Source organism: Rana temporaria, chromosome 1, assembly GCF_905171775.1.
Source record: "Rana temporaria chromosome 1, aRanTem1.1, whole genome shotgun sequence".
Classification (NCBI taxonomy): Eukaryota; Metazoa; Chordata; class Amphibia; order Anura; family Ranidae; genus Rana; species Rana temporaria.
This window is the reverse complement of record NC_053489.1, coordinates 182,719,988-182,741,782: the sequence shown is the minus strand read 5'-3', so window position 1 is coordinate 182,741,782 and position 21,795 is coordinate 182,719,988. Positions and strand designations below refer to the sequence as shown.

General features: G+C 40.6%; 1 protein-coding gene across 5 annotated transcripts in view; it reads right to left on the bottom strand.

The window, feature by feature from the left end:
- The window catches only part of MPHOSPH9 (M-phase phosphoprotein 9), a 146,513-nt gene that overhangs the window by 36,782 nt on the left and 87,936 nt on the right, over positions 1–21,795 (bottom strand). For 4 of the 5 annotated variants that reach the window (XM_040347301.1, XM_040347296.1, XM_040347298.1 and 1 more), the window contains 4 exons: positions 18,364–18,411; positions 18,118–18,182; positions 15,549–15,650; positions 2,642–2,794 (listed from right to left, as the gene is read on the bottom strand). In XM_040347301.1, the coding sequence (XP_040203235.1) occupies positions 2,642–2,794; positions 15,549–15,650; positions 18,118–18,182; positions 18,364–18,411 (368 nt within the window). The remainder of the gene's footprint in view (positions 1–2,641; positions 2,795–15,548; positions 15,651–18,117; positions 18,183–18,363; positions 18,412–21,795) is intronic. The other variant, XM_040347297.1, reaches the window with a different exon arrangement.

Genomic DNA, 21,795 nt, shown 5'->3' with positions numbered 1-21,795 from the left:
GTGGACACTTATTCAGGTAATTATAATAATATAAAAATGGGCAACTCAATATACATTTTTTTGTGTGCTATGAATTAAAAGGATAAGTTCATCTTTTAAAAAATAAATCTCAGGCTCCTGCAGACTTGTCAGTGTAGCGGTCTGCCCGTATATTGTACAGGCAGGTAGTTACTGAAGGAAAGGAAGCATTAATTAACTATCAAGAGTGCTCATGGTGGTTCATTGAAAAACTACAAGCCATCAGCCGCAATTAATGACAGTAGTTGTATTTCTCTTATTTACCAAACCCCCATGAATGAGTGGTGGGCAGAAACCTGCAAGGCCAACTTTGTCTTTTAATTGTGACAGCGGGTGCTAGGAGAAGATCAGGGGCTGCTCAGTTAGTACCACGTACACCCTAAATATGGGTGTAATATGCAACATGTTATTAAAAGGTGAAATAATCCTTTAAAACACTCCCCTAGTACACCTGGGTGCTCCTGATGTACTGTTTTTCTAAAAGTCACTACAAGGCATGTGTGAGATATTAGTGCCATATAGTATACATATGCATGTACAGTATCTCACAAAAGTAAGTACATCCCTCACATTTTTGTAAATATTTTATTATATCTTTTCATGTGACAACACTAAAGAAATGACACATGGCTACAATGTAAAGTAGTGAGTGTACAGCTTGTATAACAGTGTAAATTTGCTGTCCCCTCAAAATAACTCACACAGCCATGTTTAAACCACTGGCAACAAAAGCGAGTACACCTCCAAGTGAAAATGTCCAAATTAGGCCCAATTAGCAATTTTCCCTCCCCAGTGTCACGTGACTTGTTAGTGTTACAAGTTGTGTTAAATTTGGTGTCATACTCACTCTCTCATACTGGTCACTGGAAGTTCAACATGGCACCTCATGGTGAAGATTTGAAAAAAAAAAGAAATGCTGCTCTACATAAAGATGGCCTATAAGAAGATTGCCAAGATCCTAAAACCGAGCTGCAGCACAGTGGCAAAGACCATACAGTGGTTTAACAGGACAGGTTCCACTCCAAACAGGCCTCACCTAGGTCGATCAAAGAAGTTGAGTGCACGTGTTTAGCATCATACCCAGAGGATGTCTTTGGGAAATAGATGTAAGAGTGCTGCCAGCATTGCTGCAGAGGTTGAAGAGGGGGGGGGTCAGCCTGTTAGTGCTCAGACCACATGCTGCACATTGCATCAAACTGGTCTGCGTGGCTGTTGTCCAGAAGGAAGCCTCTTCTAAAGATGATGCACAAGAAAGTCTGCAAACAGTTTGCTGAAGACAAGCAGACAAAGGACATGGAGTACTGGAACCACGTCCTGTGGTCTGATGAGACCAAGATAAACTTATTTTGTTCAGATGGTGTCAAGCATGTGTGGCGGTAACCAGGTAAGGAGTACAAATACAAATGTGCCTTGCCTACAGTCAAGCATGGTGGTGGGAGTGTCATGGTTTGGGGCTGCATGAGTGCTGCCGACACTGGGGAGCTACAGTTAATTGAGGGAACCATAAATGCCATCATGTACTGTGACATACTGAGGCAGAGCCTGATCCCCTCCCATTGGAGACAGGGCAGTATTCCAATATGATAACGACCCCAAATACCTCCAAGATGACCACTGCCTTGCTAAAGAAGCTGAGGGTAAAGATGGACAGGCCAAGCATGTCTCCAGACCTAAACCCTATTGAGCATATGTGGGGCATCCTCAAAACAGAAGGTGGAGGGGCGCAAAGTCTCTAACATCCACCAGCTCTGTGATGTCATCATGGAGGAGTAGAAGAGGACTCCAGTGACAACCTGTGAAGCTCTGGTGAACTCCATGCCCAAGAGGGTTAGGGCAGTGATGGAAAATAATGGTGGCCATAAATAATAATATTGACATTTTGGGCCAAATTTGGACATTTTCACTTGCGGGTGCACTTACTTTTGTTGCCAGCGGTTTAGACATGGCTGTGTCGAGTTATTTTGAGGGGACAGCAAATTTATACAGTTGCTGTCAGTTAGAGCGACGCAGTGCCGAATCACAAAAACTGGCCAGGTCCTTTAGCTGCCTAAAGGTCTGGGTCTTAAGTGGTTAAAGTAGTTAGAAGGGATACAAATTAGTAAGGTTTGTAAGAGGTAAAGAAATTTGGGAAGGATACTCATTTTAGGCTCAGTTTCTTTGCACATTTCCTGTGGCACACATGAACGAGCTTGCCCCCTGCAAGACGTGCACAGATGCCAATTATTTGTTAATGACATTCCAAATATGCATCCAACACAGAACGGTCTGGTGCAGTACAATCTGAATTAGTAATGCTTGCACTACTTTTTGTCTGTTTGATTGTTATATGGAATGACAACATAACTGCCGATTCAACATTCTCATAGCTAAAATGTAAAAGAGGTACACAAGTGCAGAAAGTGGATATACTGTAGATCCCAATATCATATCTTCCAAGACCTACAAATGTAGGATTAAACTACCCAATAACAAATAGTGTGCAGAAACAAACTCAGTGGAGGATACAAGCAGAACGTAATGCATATGGCTCGTTTTATTGTGACGTTGCGTAGACCTGGAGCCTAAAGGCGCAGTATCCTTGCACACCCTTCCCAATACCTTCTTCATTTCTTTGTTTACCTACCTTTTTGGCACATATGAAGTGTCATGTTTATTCTCAATCTCTTTGGCTTTTTTGTCAACTGGTTGACCAGTACACAGTGTTCCAGATTTAACCGACTTCCAGTGTCCAGTATCCACAGTATGCAAGCTACCAGCAGTGTGTGACAATTGCTTGCTAAAATGACAGCATAAAAACAAAATGGTCTATGTATAGCTTTGTAATATGCAATATATAATAAATATTCTTAATATTTGAAACTCTACAGAGCTTGCTTATCACTAGCCAGCCTCCTAGATACTCAAGTCATGCAGTTTCTGTTTTTCTGTACAAACAGAGCTTTGCAAATACAGAATCAACCTGGTGAGAAAAAAATAAATAAATATATTTTTCTTACCTGTACAATCATTTACTTGGAGTACATTACAGGATACAGAACAAGCATTCATTAAAAGCGGTTGTATACTGTTTTTTTTTTTTTTTTTTTTTACTTTTACCTACAGGTAATACTATAATATCTATACATCTATACACTGCCTAAAATTCATAAGGATCCCATTAACCCTCCAGCCCGTCCGATTGTCAACAGCATAGACTCAATAACTGCAAGAATGGGCCAATACCTCGACAAGTTCCTGCAAAAGAGTGTTAGAATGACCAGATCCTATCTAAAGGACACAAAGGATCTCCTAAACTGTTTGCACAATGTCACTTTTACAGAAAACCAGCAAGTCTTACTAGTCACAGCAGATGTGTCCTCACTATACTCAATCATCCAGCACGACGATGCCTCACTAGCCCTGAATTGGGCTCTTAGCCAAAGGGATGATATACCCCACAATCAAAAAGTTTTTATTGGCCACGTTTTAAACTTTTGTTTATCACATAACTATTTTTGGTATGGTAATAAGTTTTATACGCAAAAACGAGGCGTGGCGATGGGGGCTAAATTTGCCCCAAGTATTGCCAATTTATTCATGGCCGAGTGGGAGGACAAGTCGATTTTTAAAGAAAGGAAAGCTGAACTGATTTTTTATAAACGTTTTATCGACGATCTGTTTTTTATCTGGGAGGGAACAGAGGAGTCATTGAATGTGTTTTTAAACGTTTTAAATAATAATAACAATAACATCAGATTGACATCCGAATGGAATAATGACACCATCAATTTCTTGGATGTGACTATTTTTCGAAGAAACAATAAATTAGAAACAAAGGTGTATTTTAAACAAACAGATAGAAATAGTTATTTACCGATTACAAGTGGACATCACCCAAAATGGCTAAAAAACATTCCGAAGGGTCAGATTATGAGAGTTAAGCGAAACTGTTCTATAAATAATGACTTTCTCAGCCAATCTAAAATCCTGACAGACAGGTTCAAGGCGAAAGGATATAATCCACAGTTTTTGGAAAAAATTGTGGAAGTAGAAAAAATCCCTAGAAACAAATGTTTGGAAGAGAAAGTGATAGATACAGCCCAGGAATCAAATCCGGCAGAATGGGGGTTCATATCACAATTTCACAGCCAATATAAAGAAGTAGAGTCTATTTTTAATGAACATTGGCACATTCTGCTGTTGGACAAGAAATTAGGCCCCATATTACCTCAGTATCCACAATTCATCTACAGGAAAGCACCTACCTACGGTGATACGATTGTGAAAAAAATCTTGGACCTACCGGCTAAACCCCAAAGTTTTTGGGATAAAAATGGCTTCTTTTCCTGTAGAAGATGCAAACCGTGCAAAGAAGTTAGAGTACTGAAGAGAGGTCTGGTTAGCTTCACATCACCAACAAATCACCAGGAATTCAAAATAAAGCAGTTCATTACCTGTAATACCACTCATGTCGTATATGCACTTAGATGCCCATGCGGCCTACTGTATATCGGACGCACAAAGAGACGGCTTAGAATCAGAATCGGAGAACACATTAAGAATATCAAAATAGGATACACTGATCATAACGTGTCTCTTCATTTCAAAATAAAACATAACCAAGATCCATCCGGTTTGGAATTTTGGGGGATCGAACATGTGGAAACCCACTGGAGAGGCTCCCATAGAGTACGAGAACTTTCAAAAAGAGAAACGAACTGGATTTTTTTGACGGATGTATTAATGCCCAAAGGATTAAACGTTGAGCTGGACATTAATTGCTTTATCAGCGACACTTAAATGGAAATAGACAAATATAGAGTCATGACATGCAAGAGTAAGAGTCCTTTTAAGCACGATCAAAGGGGTAGCCAAAATATATAGGATAACAAAGGGGGTTCTAATAAGCTCACCATTACCACAGACATTTTGGCTCACCTGATAGACATCCTTCATTCAAGTTCCACTACACATTTTTTCGCATATAAATTCCAATGAACATATCCCATGCATATTAAATATACAGTGTTGCACATTATAATGATTAGAATGGACTATTTGTATAATGCTATATACCCTAAAAGGTCTGCTGGTCCAATATGGATATATAGTTTCACATAAGGTTAGACTTAGATTCCAATATGTCTAATGGATATACTTATGTACGTATATTTATATATACATATACATCCTCCATTTTATATGTGTGACAATTTTGTGTTTCTACGTAATTTATTTTACAGTTTATATATATATATATTTTTTTATATATATATATATATATATATATATATTTTTTTTTTTAGATTTCTATCTATATAAAATCACTATATTTTTTTAGATTTCTATTTTGTAGATTTCTAATTTGATCTACTTTTTTTAATATATTTTTAATATATATAATAATGCTTCATTTTTATATCTTTTATAAGATTTCATAAAATCATGGTCTATATATTTTTTAAACAATCTTTTATTAATATCTTTATATATATGTACCATATTCTTAACTGTATATATATATATATAATTTATTTTGTATGTATATGTACATATATATATTTATGGATATATCATTTAAGTTTCTTTATGTATTTAATATTTAATGATTGAATAATGATTGAATCCAGCTTAATGTATGTTAACATTTATTCTTACTATGTGTCTACAGTGTATCACATAGATGAGTACAAAACTTCACAGTAATACTGCTGAGATTATGTGTGACACCCAGGGTTAATTGCTCTCAGGTCACACACTATTTGACATAAGCGTTTATACAGATGCAGATATCTCCTCACTGTATTAAAATGCTAGGCGCTGAAGTTCCTTGTTCAGCGCTGGCCCCTGTATGTAGTAGTATTTACTGCTACCTCTTTATCTTCACTCACAAATTCGCTCTATGGGGAGAACAGTGAGTGAAACTGGAGCGCAGTACAAAGCTATGTCCCGCATGGCTCCTCCCCTTCGGGGGCGTGGCTAAGACGGCGCCCGGAGGAGAGGACTGTACCAATGACACACGGAGGATGTGTCTACACCGTCCGGAGCTCTGTCATTGGTCGGGGGGCGGAGCAATACTACTTAAGTCCGGTGGATGACTGTGATAGGCACGCTCTAAGAGGAAGTCCGAACGGACGAAACGTCAGAGCTGCTATCCAGCATCCTAAACCGGAAGTGACGTTGTGCGCTCCACTCGTGGAAGGGAACCAGGAAGCAAGCCACAGGAAAGATATCCAAGCGGTCTTCAGGGGTCCCGAGAAACAGTGAGAGTGACACAAACACCCATACCTGTTATACATTTTGCCTGACTATTTCACTGATCTGGTACGCATGTTTTTTAAAGGGGATACGCATGTATGTTTTGGGTTACATTAAACATCATCAAAACTATATTGCGCTATGTGGATGTTTTCTTCCCTTACATAAACTGCTATTACTTGGAGAGTGGAAATCTATGCGGTGATCGAGGAAAGGGGTATGCTGTTCCAATCTACCATCTGACAGCGATACATTATATCATATGCGGTTTTAAAGTAGCCATCTGGTGAGTTCTTTCCCCAAAGGGGACCCTTTATCCCCCCACGTGGTAAAATCCTGATTGGTGATTGGAGCACATATTATTGTTTTCTTTGATCGAGTCAGCATACACAGCATACATATCAAACCAGTGGTTTGCAGCGCTGCTGCAGGACGTTATATCAGCTCTGTACGAGCGGTTTTTATTTTTCTGCTTTTATATATGGACTATTTTATTTAAGCAGCTGCTTTTATTGTTTATATGGTGTTTTATTTGGACAGATTTTATTTCTTGGACCTTCAATTTCATCCTAAGCGCAGGGCAGTACTTAAATAGGGGGGCCAGTGATTAGTACTTCTGAATACTATAATAAGGCTTACCTGAAGGCAAAAGAATATCTCCTAAACCTGTACGGTTAAGGGGATATTCCCTTTGCATGCAGCCGCTGACGTCACCGTTGCATGCGCTCTGAGTGGCGACGGGAGTGACGACATCGCGGCTTCGGCCACTCACAGCGCCAAAGCCATGATACCCAGAAGACACGCAGAAGGAAAATGTCAGCTCCCTCGGCATGGACCGGGTTCACCTGCTGACGCCTCGTTCTAAGGCAAGCATTTCATAATGAGCTAGTATGCGGTGCACACTAGCTCATTATGCCTTCTGCCTTACAGGTTTAACAAAATAAATAAAGAAATCTGCGTGTATACAAACCGCTTTAACATAGTGTTATGCTGCTGCCTTCAGGAGATTGGACACTGGCAAACAATGGCTGTAAAGACAGTTCAGTTTAACCCCTCCCACTCCCAGCCTGCCTCAGTTTTGAAGCAAAACAATCGTAGGAGTGGAGGAAATTAAAAGGAGGCATTAGTCAAGACAACCTTATCCCTGTGTAACACAAGGAAGAGTTCATTTGCAGAATAAGGTCACCAGCTCAGGGACTCGCCTTACAGAGGTTAGGACATCTAGGAAGGCAACCTAGTGACAGTAGGCAAGAGAGTATCTCCAATAGGTTAAAACTGCATTTTTTATAAAGCCGATGGAACCAGCTTGAGATCCAGTGTCATTGGGTAATGTACAGGGGAAGCAATGTGAGCCTTTAAAAATGATCCTTGGAAAAGAACTGTGCAAAAGTTTGAGGCAGGTGCGCAAAAAATGCTGTAAATTAAAGATGCCTTCAAAAATAGACATGTTAATAGTTTTTTTTTTTTTTTTTTTTATCAATTAACAAAATGGAATGTAAATGGTGCAACCATGTGTAAAAAAAAAAAAAAAAAAATATGAATTTAGCTCAACCACCTCCACATTTGACAAAACAAAAACTCACAGCCCACTTTCATCTCAATAAAGGCAGAAAGTTATGGAAAGCTACATATAACAAGACACATACATTGATAAAAAGAGAATGTGACCACCTCTACGGTTGTATTGTAAAACCATGAATGCTATTGTGTTGTATATAATGTATACAATGCCCTCTATATAAGTGCGACCACCCTTTGCCTTCAAAACAGCATCACTACTTCTAGGTACACTTGCACACAGTTTTTGATGGAACTCGGTAGGTAGTTTGTTCTAAACATTTTGGAGAACAAACCACAGATCTTCTGTGAATGTAGGCCTTCTTCATGTAATCCCAGACAGATGCTGAGATTAGGGTTTTGTGGGGAGCAATCCATCACTTCCAGGACTCCTTGTACTTCTTTATGCTGAAGATAGTTCTTAAGGACATTGGCTGTATGTTTGGAGTCATTGTCTAGTTGCAGAATACATTTCAGGCCAATCACAAGCCTCCCTGATGGTATGGCATGATGGGCAAGTATCTGCCTGCATTTCTCAGCATTGAGGACACCATTGATCCTGACCAAATATCCAACACCATTTGAAGAAATGCAGCCCCAAACTTGCAAGGAACCTCCACCATGCTTTACAGTTGCCTGCAGACAATCAATATCATACCGCTCTCCAGCCCTTGGAGGTACGGCTTTTGGCCACAATTCTTACACATAGACCACTTCTGGTCAGACTTCTCTGGAGAGTAGATGGGTGTACCTGGGTCCCACCGGTTTCTGCCAGTTCTGTGCTGATGGCACTGCTGAACATCTTCCAATGTTGAAGCACTATAAGCATGATTTGTCTTTCATCTGCTACATTTTAGACATGTGCTATTAGTTTCGTTCCGAATTTGTTTTTTGAATTATTTGGAAATTCACAAAATCCGAGAATCGAAAATAAGAATGAAAAGTTACAAAACAGTAAAATTTCAAAATCTGAAATAACTTACTAATAACTATTACATTTCAAAATGCTGCATCTAAACAAATGGAACGTTAATGTTCCATTTGTCTAGATGCGGCATTCATTATTTCGGATAATTCGTAACTTTGGATAAATTCATATTCCTTATGTTCACTAACAGCCAAATTTGAAAGGAAATTCCAATACCTATAATTTAATAGTTACGATTTGGGATTTTTGTTCTTATTTTTCGCTTTTTAGAATTTTCGGATTCTCTTTCTTATTTTGGGATTTCCAGATTTCGCAATTCCGAATTTTGGGATTTCAAATTATCCAATTAATTCAAAATAACGAATTTCGATCATAACGAATGACCAGAAGAAAAACAAAAACAATACGAAAGTGCCTGACCTCTCCTGTCGTTAGGCAGGAAAAAACTGAGGCTGCTAGAGCAGGGTGTGGGTTATACCGGGGGGGGGGGGGGGCACACCCCCTGGGAGGAGCTGCACTGAGGAATGTGTTAACACTTAAAGTGTTTTTTTTCTGCCTAACAAATTTTTGAGCAGTGCACATGTCTAGCTACATTAAAGTTTTCTTGGCTGACCACTGCATCTACGGCTCTCAATGTTGCCCGCTTTTTGTGCTTCTTTAAAAGAGGTTAAACAGCACATCTTGAAACTCCAGACTGTTTTGAGATCTTTGCCTGGGAAAGACCTTGTTGATGCAGTATAACTACCTTGTGTCTTGTTGCTGTGTTCAGTCTTGCCATGGTAAATGACCTCGAACAAGAAACGGTCTTCCACAAGCTCACCTTAGTAGCAGAGTTTGGCTCTTCCTTGCCAAGTTTTAAGCCTCCTACACAGCTGTTTCCGTTTCAGTTAATGACTGTTTCAACCTACATATGAAATTGATGATCATTAGCCCCTGCTTGGTATAATTAGTTAAATCATACGCCTGACTCTAATCCCTGACTTTGTACAAGTGTACAAAGTGTGGAACTGTAAGAATGTATGCTGGTTTGAAGCCAAAAATGGTAGTCACACCAAATATTGAGTTGATTTAGACTTTTCTTCTGTTCGCACACTTTGCATTTTGTAAATTAATAAAAATAAACAATTCAAATATATACATTTTTGACAGCATTCTTACTTTACAGCATTTCTTAACACCTGAGTATTTTTTTTTTGCTGACAGACTGGATTTTTTTGGGGTGGGGTGGGGGGTGTAATAACCGCGAACAGGACTGTATCCAAGATTAGGCCCGATACTCAAGAACTGTTTTTGGAGGTTTATGATCCACTCAAATCTCTGTAGGCTCTGCATGGTCCAGAGGACATTGACTGACAAGAATCAAGACTATTGTTCCCTCAGAGAGCAGAGCAGAACAAGAACAGCTTGGTGAAAACCTGAGATGCTGTGTAACAGGCCAAAAGGAAAGGACAACAGATTGGTAATGTTGCATGCCCACAGCAAAATGTAGGTAGAATTGATGCACCAGAAGGACATGGAAGTAGGCATCCTTGATGTCCACAGAGGCCAGAAAGTCCCCAAGACAAAGGGAAGCAATGATTGACCTGGAAAATTCCTTACAAAACTTTTGTACCTGGAGGAAAAAAAAACGATGAAAAATTCAGGATGCAGCTGATGCCCTCTTGCCCCGAGGACAGAGAAAAGGTTTCACTAGATACCCATGGAACCTCTCTTTCTGGGACAATGGACCTTGTGAGAGGAGATGCACCAGAGTAGTGTGGAGGTCGGGTAATCTTTGCTGAGATGTTGGCAAGCTTGATACCATGAAACAGGGTGGAGGCAGAGATAGAAATTCTAGTTTATAGCTCCTAGATACAACATTCCAGATCAAAGCATCTGAAATGTCCTGGGACCAGACTAGCTGCAAAGTAAAGCAGAAGTCCCCTACTCTGACAAGTGGAAGGAGAACTTGGTGGATTTGGGAGTTCAAGGCTTATGGCAGAACCGAGATCCAGACTTGGCCGTGGACCTGAAGGCCTGAGGTAAGCAAGAGGATTTTTTTCTTGTATCAGTAGAAAATTAACCCATTAGAGTTGTTGTGTTCTTCTGGTGCAAAAGGATGCTCTTCCTTGATAACGTTTTCCAGGAATTAAACAAAAGAAAAAAAAAAAAAAAAAAAGAGGGCGCTTTCCAGCCATCCTCGGAAATTATTCTTGCACTGGTGCTTCACAGATCAACATTTGAGCCTAAGGGTCCTCTGCATATGCACTGAAAGGAGGCCAATTCTCGATATTTGGTGAAAAGTGTCCCCTACCGTATTTATAAAATAGAGCAGGGTTATGGGCAGGAGCTCCACAAGTTGGAGGACATAAGGATCTGTCAGTGTAGAATGAGGATCATAAGACATGGCCTTAGACCAGAAAGCTAGAGTTGGGCAGATGGACAGTCACAACAGCAGGTTGCATGGCAGGGCCTAAAAGGAAGAACAAGGCCTTCGATAGGGGTTTCAGACCTTTATTCACAGGGTCCTAAACACTAGATTATTTACTATAATGCCTTAAAGTGGATGTCACAATGTAGAGAATAAGATTTCCTATCATCTGTGCCCAGTCTTGCCACACAGAGTTAATCCAGCTCTGAGCAATCCTCTTTTATTGTTCAGTGAAAATTAACAGACTTTCAGATAAAACCCAGTCTAAATGAAAAGTCCGAAAGCCTCTCTCCTTGCTTTGAGTGACAGGTTATTTACATATCTTGCTTGGACATGTTTATCATATGTTATGTTAATCATAATATGAGGTGATCCACAGTATAAAAAGTGAGAAATCCACCCCTCCCCCACATAACACATCCTGGTAATATACAATGACCCATGGATCAACTCATATTATGATAAATGATTTGGGTTTACATCCACTTTAAGACAAGACATGGCTGGGTCTACAGCAGAGACAGCCCACTTTCTTTTTTTTACAAAACCCTTGTCAAGAGGATATTGCTGGGCAAAATGCATAGAAGGGGATGAAGATGAGGAGTGACAGTACAAGACAAGCTGTAAAAGCACGTCTGCAGGAAAGGTTTTGGCAGCTGAACCAATTTTAGAGCGCTCAAGCTGGTAACCTTTGGCGAGGTTGATGCAGGTTGCGCTAGGTCAAGGAACATGCCCACGTGTCAATAAGGATCGTAAAAGTAAGCTTACACATAAAGTAAATGTCAGCAAGTTGAACATCCTAAAAAACAGTCAAGTTACCATCCTTATCAGAATGTGCAAAAGCTGATGTGGCTAGAGTTTGAAGCTCTAGCTACATCAGGAAGGGTTGATGTGGTCTGTGACTCATCACTGGAGGCAGCATGGAGTCCAGAAATATCTTATTGATAAATATCTTATTGGATTGCAGTGCTGATGTGGGTGTGAAGGAGGCAGAGGCTGCACCTGGCCCTTGTACCAAGATGGTGCATATGTGCAATTCACCCATCCAGTAGGGGGTTGCGCCGACTTTATATGGGCACCTGGGCTAAAAGCCTTGTTGGGACCAAATCCGAAAAATGGTAACGATCTGTCGTTCAACCCTTTAGGGGACCACAGCAAGTGTTCATCCTGCGGTCCCCCCCCCCCCAGTAGATGGGTAGAATATTAGAAACAAACTATATCCAGTGGTGAGAAAAGAGCAGAAAGGGCGGGACTTTATATGAAGTGTGCTCTACTGATGGGCAAAATCACTACAGAGTCTTCAGGGATGGCATGCAGCCAAGTACAGCACTCTGCAGCCCACTCATCCAGATGGCCACATTTAAGCCCGGTCTCACATTTTCTTCTTTATCCAAGTACAGCCCCCCCAGGTCAAAGCCAAGATGCAGTAGATCAGTAACGCAGAAAAATGAGCCCCCACAGTTCTGTAGCAACTGAAGATAGTAGAAATAAATCTTGATAGGAAAAAAAAAAAAAAGGGAGGGAGGGAGGGAAAAACAAGTAGTTTGCTTCTCCCAGAACAGTGAAAATATATATCAGTTTTACCAAGGACAAAAAAAAATAAAACTGAGGCAAGCTGTGAGTGGAAATAGTTATACTGAGCCTTATAGCTCGTTTGTCTTGTCCAGTCTCCTAAAGGCAGCAGCATACATTGAAAAAGTATTCATACCCCTTGAAATGTTCCACATTTTGTCATGTTACAACCAAAAACGTAAATGTTTTTTATTGGGACTTTATGTGATAGGCAAACACAACGTGGCAAATAATTGTGATGTAGAAGGAAAATGATAGATGGCTTTTTAAAATGTTTTACAAATATATGAAAAAAGTGGCAAGCATTTGTATTCAGCCCCCTTTACTCTGATACCCCCAACTAAAATCTAGTGAAACCAATTACCTTCAGAAGTCACCTAATTAGTAAATAGAGTCTTTCCGTGTGTAATTTAATCTTGGTATAAATACAGCTGTTATTTGAAGCCCTCAGAGGTTTGTTAGAGAACCGTAGTGAACAAACCGTATCATAAAGGCCAAGGAACACACCAGACAGGTCAGGGGTAAAATTGTTGAGAAGTTAAGAGCAGGGTTAAGTTATAAAAAAATAATCACAAGCTTTGAACGTCTCACAGAGCACTGTTCAATCTATCATCTGAAAATGAAAAAAAAAAAAAAGAGTATGGCACAACTGCAAACCTACCAAGACATGGCAGAGTATTAATTAGAGAAACAGCCAAGAGGTCCATGGTAACTCTGGAGGAGCTGCAGAGACCCACAGCTCGGGTAGGAGAATCTGTCCACAGGACCACCATTAGTCATGCACGCTACAAATATGACCTTTATGGAAGAGTGCCAAGAAGAAAGCCACGGTTAAAAGAAAGCCATAAAAAGTCCAGTTTACAGTTTGTGAGAAGACATGTGGAAGAAGGTACTCTGGTCAGAGGAGACCAAATTAGAATTTTGACAAAATGCTATGATTGGGTGGAAAATAACACTGCACATCATCCATAATACACCCTCCCCACCGTGAAACGTGGTGGCAGCATCATGTTGTGGGAATGCTATTCATTCGCAGGGACAGGGAAGATGGTCAGAGTTGATGGGAAGATGGATGGAGCCAAATACAGGGCAATTTTAAAAGAAAACCTGTTAAAAGTCTGCAAAAGACTTGAGAATGGGGCGGGGGTTCGTCTTCTAGCAGGACAACGACCCTAAATACATTATATTATGTATGTATGTATGTGTATATATATATATATCTCACACACACACACACACAGTTTGTGTATGTGTCTTTAACACAATGTTGTTTAACAGTGAATGCTTTAACCAGCCCCGGACCATTTTTCGTGTACAATGACCGGGCCACTTTTTGCGATTCCGCACTGTGTCACTTTAACTGACAATCGTGGGACGTGGCTCCAAAACAAAATTGACGTCCTTTTTTTTTTACCACAAATAAAGCTTTCTTTTGGTGGTATTTGATCACCTCTGCAGTTTTTATTTTTTGCGCTATAAACAAAAATAGAGCGACAATTTTGAAAAAAAAAATGCTATATTTTTAACTTTTTGCTATAATAAATATCCCCCAAAAAGATATAAAAAAACGATTTTTTTCCCTCAGTTTAGGCCGATACGTATTCTTCTACATATTTTTCGTAAAAAAAAAAAAAACAATCACAATAAGCGTGTATTGATTGGTTTGCGCAAAAGTTATAGCGTCTACAAAAAAGGGGATAGTTTTATGGCATTTTTATTAATATTTTTTTTTACTAGTAACTGCGATCTCTACTGCGACCTTATGGCGGACACATCGGACACTTTTGACACATTTTTGGGACCATTGGCATTTTTATAGTGATCAGTGCTATAAAAAAGCATTGATTACTGTAAAAATTTCACTGGCAGGGAAGGGGTTAACACTAGGGTGCGATCAAGGGGTTATGTTCCCTAAAGTGTGTTCTAACGAAAGGGGGGATGGGACTGACTAGGGGAAATGACAGATCACTGTTCATACATTGTATGAATATATGATCAGTCATTTCTCTCCCTGAAAGAACCGGGAGCTGTGCGTTTACATACACAGCTCCCGATTCTCGCTCTGTGATGAGCGATCACGGGTGCCTGGCGGTGATCGCGCCTGCCGGGCATGCGCATCAGCACCAGTGGCGAGCAGGGGGGCGCGCACTCCTAGTGGCCGCATAGCAACATCACGGTATATTACGTGATTTTGCGCAGCCGAGCCGACCTGCCGCAGTGAAACTGCGGTGGGCGGTCGGCAAGCGGTTAAGATTGCTGAAAAAAATACGTCATGTCATCATATAGAAAAACAAAATTTTGCCCTGATACTTAGGCCCCCTCCCAATATTTACTCTTGGAAAGCTACACCGACCAAAAAAAATGTCAGATATATCTGCCTGTGTCGGGTGAGTACATCCCTGCTGCAGTTCCACCCAATGGCTCAGCTATTCAGGGCCATAGTACAGCAATCCCTGGTCCAGGCATCCAAAGCATGTGGAAGCATGTGGAAGTCTCCGATGCTAAGGATTTTTTGGCCAATGTACCTTGAAAAGAAGAGGCATGGGTGGCAAGATGGGTAAATAATACTGTTCTTTTAAAGGATGCATTTTTTTTTATGACATTGTCAGTTTATTACTATATGCAGTTTTTCCATTAGGCACAACTTCTTTGAGCAATGTGCAGTTGCATACAATTTTGTCAGTCTGGTTTGTTAACTTCTACCCACAACAACAAATTATTCCTTTCGACTGCTCTCCCCTTTAGTCACATCTTAAAAAACATCCAAGAATTACAACTTGGATAATGATGCAAAGAAGACAATGTGCAATAACCAAATCAACCTACTTTGAACTAGATGTCCATGACTGGCCTTCAGTAATGTGTCGAAGTTTCCCCATGCTTTCATGCTCCAGTTGCTTAATCTGCGTTTCCAGCTTCATGACTGCCCTGTTATAAAATCAGAATACATAAATTTTTATATATATTATATATTATATATACACACACACACACATACACACATATACATATACATACACACACACACACACACACAGGGCCAGATCCACAAACGAATAACGCCGGCGTATCTATGGATACGCCGCGTCATTTTTAAAATGCCCCGTCGTATCTTTGTTTTGTATCCAAAAAACAAAATACGACTGAATCTGGGCTCGATCCGACAGGCGTACGTCTTAGTACGCCGTCGGATCGTAGGTGCATATTTACGCTGGCCGCTAGGTGGCGTTTTCGTCGAATGTCGAGTATGCAAATTAGCCTGATACGGCGATCCACGAACGTACGTCCGGCGCATTTTTTTACGTCGTTTCCGTAAGGCTTTTTTCGGCGTATAGTTACCCCTGCTATATGAGGCGTATCCTATGTTAAGTATGGCCGTCGTTCCCGCTTCGAATTTTGAAAATGTTACGTCGTTTGCGCAAGTCGTTTGCGAATAGGGCTTTGTGTAGAATGACGTCAACGTCGTAAGCATTGGCTTGTTGCGGGTTAATTTCGAGCATGTGCACTGGGATACCCCCACAGACGGCGCATGCGCAGTTAAAAAAAACGTCATTTACATCGGGTCAAGACGTATTAACATAAAACACGCCCCCATCACATACATTTGAATTGCGCGCCCTTAAGCCGCCTAAGTTACACTACGCCGCCGTAACTTACGGCGGGAATTCTTTGAGGATACAAAAAAAAAGCTGTAAGTTACGGCGGCGTAGTGTATCTCTCGGATAGAAGCGCCGCGCTTCGTGGATCTGGCCCACAGTCCCTTCTTTTCATAACATTTTCATTTAAGAAAAAACAGTATTGGAACTGACAAAAATCATGTACTCCATGTTATTTACTTGATTATCTATGTTCTAGCTAAAGCTAAAATAATGCTAATTGTTTGAGATTCACAAGATTCCGAAGCCTGAACACTACTACACTGTACCTGTGTGCCAATGATGCAAACTGTACAAGGGTTATGTTAGGAATTCAACAGGAAGGGAGCAATCACAATGAGAACTCCCATTAAACAAGTTTAGTTAAATACTGATAAACCCTTCAGCAATATAATTTTATTTAAACTAAGCAATATTATTTACAATAAATGTGCAATGTCTAGTTTAATCCGTTAACCAAAAATGAATATGAAAAGTCAATACTAAGGCTAAACAAGACACTACATAGAGAAAGGTTCTAGCAAAAATTCACCGAAGGTAATTCAACCAGTATAATGTATCAGGTGCATGTACTACATGCACCAGGAAGATTCACTTGCAGTGGCTGTGATGTTTGGCGAATGTCTTAAATTTAAAAATATATCCCTTAAAAATCACCCAGCATAGGCCCGGATTCTCGTACGAGTTACGCCGGCGTATCTCCAGATACGCCGTCGTAACTCTGAGTCCGAGCCGTCGTATCTATGCGCCTGATTCTTAGAATCAGTTACGCATAGATTTGTATTAGATCCGACGGGCGTAAGTCTCTTACGCTGTCGTATCTTAACTGCATATTTACACTGGCCGCTAGGGGCGTGTACGCTGATTTACGCCTAGAAATATGTAAATCAGCTAGATACGCAAATTCACGAACGTACGCCCTAACGCCGTTTACGTTAGGCTTTTCCCGGCGTAAAGTTACCCCTGCTATATGAGGCATACCAATGTTAAGTATGGACGTCGTTCCCGCGTCGAATTTTGAAAATTTTACGTCGTTTGCGTAATTCGTTCGCGAATAGGGCTGGGCGTCATTTACGTTCACGTCGAAAGAATTGGCTTCTTGCGGGTTCATTTGAAGAATGCGCACTGGGATACTTTCACGGACGGCGCATGCGCCGTTCGTAAAAAGCGTCATTTACGTGGGGTCACATTATATTTACATAACAAACACCCACATCTACCACATTTGAATTAGGCGGGCTTACGCCGGCCTATTTACGCTATGCCTGTCAAAGTTGCGGAGGCGTAACGTAAATAGGATACGTTACGCCCGCACAAAGATACGCGGTTCTACGTGAATCCGGGCCATAGTCTATTTCCTGATGTCTACTTTCCTGACCCTCCAGGATCGTATCACGTTTCAGATGGAAAAACATGCAGCAGGTTGTACTTTTGCCAAAAGCACTGGTGTGAACCAAGGCGAAAAAAAATAAAAGAAAAAAAGAAGAAAAAAATAATGTTTTTCTTTTGCACCTTAACAATTTTTTATTGCACAGGGTTTGTGCCTGGATTACCAACTACAAACTCCCACAAATGTCTGCTGAAGAAATACCAATATGCCATTTTCATATTACTTTTCAAAAACATATTTTTTTCCTAATAAATTCATTTTTTTTATGTCAACTTTCTAGATTATTTTTTCCAACAAAACACTAACAGACACAATATTGCCACTTGTCTTGTAAAGAAAGCACCATTACCTTCTGAGCTCCTTCACTTCAGTTTGTGCATCATACAACTTGTTTTCTGTCATGCCTAATGTGTCCTAAAAAGAGAGAAGGTAAAAAGCCATTCTGGAGGTTTGGTACTTGTTTGTGCAAACTTTTTTTTCTGCTATTGGACATGCAGCTATCTGCCTATAAATGGTGGCACCAGTGGCACACAATACAGTGTCAAACTCCCTCAAGAAGTTAAGCATGTCCATGTAAAATACAAACGTTTCTTACTTTAACCCTTTCATGTTCCTTTCCAAGGGATTCGTATTCCAACAAAAGCTGTAAAACAAAATTAATCATATTAGCTCTTAAACACCATTATTATTTTTTTTAACAAAACCTAACACCTTTTCTCCTCTACGTATCCCCTTGCTTTTCTCATGTTTCCTGTCTTCTATTTTTATCCAATGGAGGCTCACCCCTGTTTTTCCACTTTCGTGTCTCTTCCTCCAGCCCCCTTTTTTTTTTTCATTTCTCCCTCTCCCAACTTCCAAATCATGCCACTTATCCGCAAATGCTGACCTCCAAAAGTGCCCACTAGTACTATCTGTATATTGGTCCTGAATGTTTACATATGCTCTTGCCCATTTCAGATCACTCTAATTTTGAATGTTACAGCTTTGAGAAGTTCTAGCACTGTCAGTAGTCATCAGCTTGTTTATAGTTTTTGTTTCTGTGTAGCTTGAGAGTGTTAAAATAGACAACATTTTTTAATCTCCCAACGTTTTAGGAAAAAACTCCTTCGGAAGTAGGGTGGGGAGTGTGGAGGATTGAGGTTTATGGGGCATGCAGCCTGTGTAGCCGTAGGGTGCTCACAGAGCCTGGGCTACCCAGGTTCTACACATGGTTACCCTGCGTCTTATGTCTTCGCACATTTCCATGATAAGCTTGTTTAAAAGGTAGATGGGTAATGAGTCATTCCTAATGTGCTGAGGTTGACCAGTCGGGAAGAATGTTTGACCAGTAATATCAATTAGCATACGTTAGACAGTGATAGCCTGGATCTCCTGTTACTCATTTTATATACTGGGAAGGTTGTTATCGTTATATATTTTTAACCTTTCATTTTTATTTTTTTACAAAAGGGATATGTTGTGTGTTGCTATGTATAATGGCATTTAAAATCTCTCTACTTTTATAATCTTTGAAAAAACATAATTGAAAAGGAAAAAAAAAACAAAAAAAAAATGTGTTATGTATTTAAGTAAAGGAGTTTACAATTGAAAATCAGAAACCAAGACAGTGAACACACAGACTGGTAGACCGTACAGTCGCTTGGCAGTAGCCCAGTGCCCATTCATGAGGAAAGAAGGAAATCTCCATCTCTCTCTCTCTATCTATATAGACACACACACACACACACACACACACACACACACACACACACACACAGAATCAGCTTTTTGGCTTATGAAATCAATCTCTTGATAGCTTGTGACCCTAGATTCTTTTAAAATATGGCAGTTTTGAAATCGGAGAAAAGGTATTTTTTGCAATAAAAGTACTGTATATACTCGAGTATAAACCAAGTTTTTCAGCCCTTTTAAGGCTGAAAATACCCCCCTCGGCTTATACTTGAGTCAGTGTTCCTGAAATTCTTGACCGGCTGCGGGTGTCCATGGTTTAAAAGTCGCGGCCTCCTCCTGGTCCCTTCCGTGATTTCCCAGCAGACACAGTTCCTATTGTGGAAGGGACCAGGAGAAGACCGCGACTTTTAAACAATAAATGAACGCCCGCAGCCTGTCAAGAACTTCAGGTACACCGACTCAGGCACAGTGAGGTTGCAGTGGGCACAGTGAAGCTGCAAATGGGCATTGCTGACCCTCTTTTCTGCTTACAGTAGCTGCTGCATTCTCACCCTAGGCTTAAACTCGAGTCAATACGTTTTCCCATTTTTTTGTGGTAAAATTGGGTACTTCGGCTTATACTCGAGTATATACAATAGAAGACAACCTGGCCCACCATACCATGCTCAAAGAATATCCTGTCTGCAGAATCAGCTTTGAAATGTGCCAGTATTCACAGCTCAAACCATCCCCATCCTAAAGAGTAACAGAACTCTGGAAGATGTACTCACAATAAAAGGCAGCCAGAGGGCAAAGGACGAGTCACCAGTATTGCCTGCAGTCGGTCTGAAGCAGATCTGTACCCAGTCACCAACTTACCATGCCTTGTTCCTACACTGTGTCTGTGTCTGTGTGGAGGCAGCCATTTTGGCAAAGGTAAGGCTTCCTTATGTCAGAGCCTCCAGCAAGTAGAATAGTGAGCAGCTTATCTGCGACATTTCTGAATCTCACATCAAATCTGCCGAGACTAGAAGTCAGAGAGGCAGTAGTACCTTGGATCTCAAACTGCAGATATACAGCCATAAGGCTGTAGATGCAAGAGAGCTTAGGCACCTTGGCATTGTGCAAAGATAACTTGCCTTTGGTTTAGAGATCAAGGTTTTTCTTAACCCATTTCCTTAGATTTTGCATACTGGTGTGCCCCTGTGTGGGGCTCAACAACCTTCCAGTCAATGATATACGGTACCAAGTGGCAACAAGAATCAAAGTTCTTTCTTATACTAGCTAAACAGATTCCTTGAGAAGTGTTGCATCCCTTTCTCAGAGGTGAAATCTAGATTACATAAATGTATAAAATGGATATACAAGATATCGGAAGACTTATCGCATAAATTGGCAGGGTATTTTGAAATAAATGCATATGGAGAAGTGCCGGATCAAATGGTTTGGGAAGCCCATAAAGCTGTTATTAGAAGGGAATGAATAGCACCATTGCTCACGAGTTAAAAGAGAAAACGGCAATGAAATTGAGGACCTGTTAAAAAATAAACAAAAAAATACATGATTTGGAGACTAAATATACCGCTAATCTTGACCCAGGTGATGTCAGACAGCTGAACACTAAGGCCGCGTACACACGGTCGGTCAAAACCAATGGAAATGGACTGAAGGTCCGTTTCATCAGTCCAAGCCAACCGTGTTTGGGCCCCAGTCAGTCAGTTATCCTTCGGTCCAAAAATGTAGAACTTGCTTTAAAATTCAACCGATGGACGCCTAACCGATAGGTCAAAACCGATGGTTAAGCATTGGTTAAAAACCTGCGCATGCTCAGAATCAAGTCGACGCATGCTTGGAAGCATTGAACTTAATTTTTCTCTGCACGTCGTTGTGTTTTACGTCACCGCGTTGGACTCGATCGTTTTTTAACTGATGGTGTGTAGGCACATCAGACCATCAGTCAGCTTCATCGGTTAAACGATGAGAACGGTCCGAAGGACCGTTCTCATCGGATGGACTGATCGTGTGTACAGGGCTTCAGAATAGGGCTCCCTGGATACCTGGATAGAAGGGCCAAGGATAAATATAGATATTGTGCGCATCGTTTTTACGAACAAGGGAATAAATGTGGCAGACTATTGGCCAGACAATAAAAAAAAAAAAAAAAAGCAACAGGACCTCTGTCATGTACATAATATATTAGTTAATAATAAATGGGTAGTGGATACTAAGTCCATAGCTGTGGAATTCCATCGTTTTTATATGGACTTATATGACATTCAACCAACTTCTTCGAGGGCTGTGGATGGGGGGCAGGTGGAAGAGATTAGGGAATATATCAGGGACTCTGCCGTACCAGCCCTGTCCCCAATGACCATAG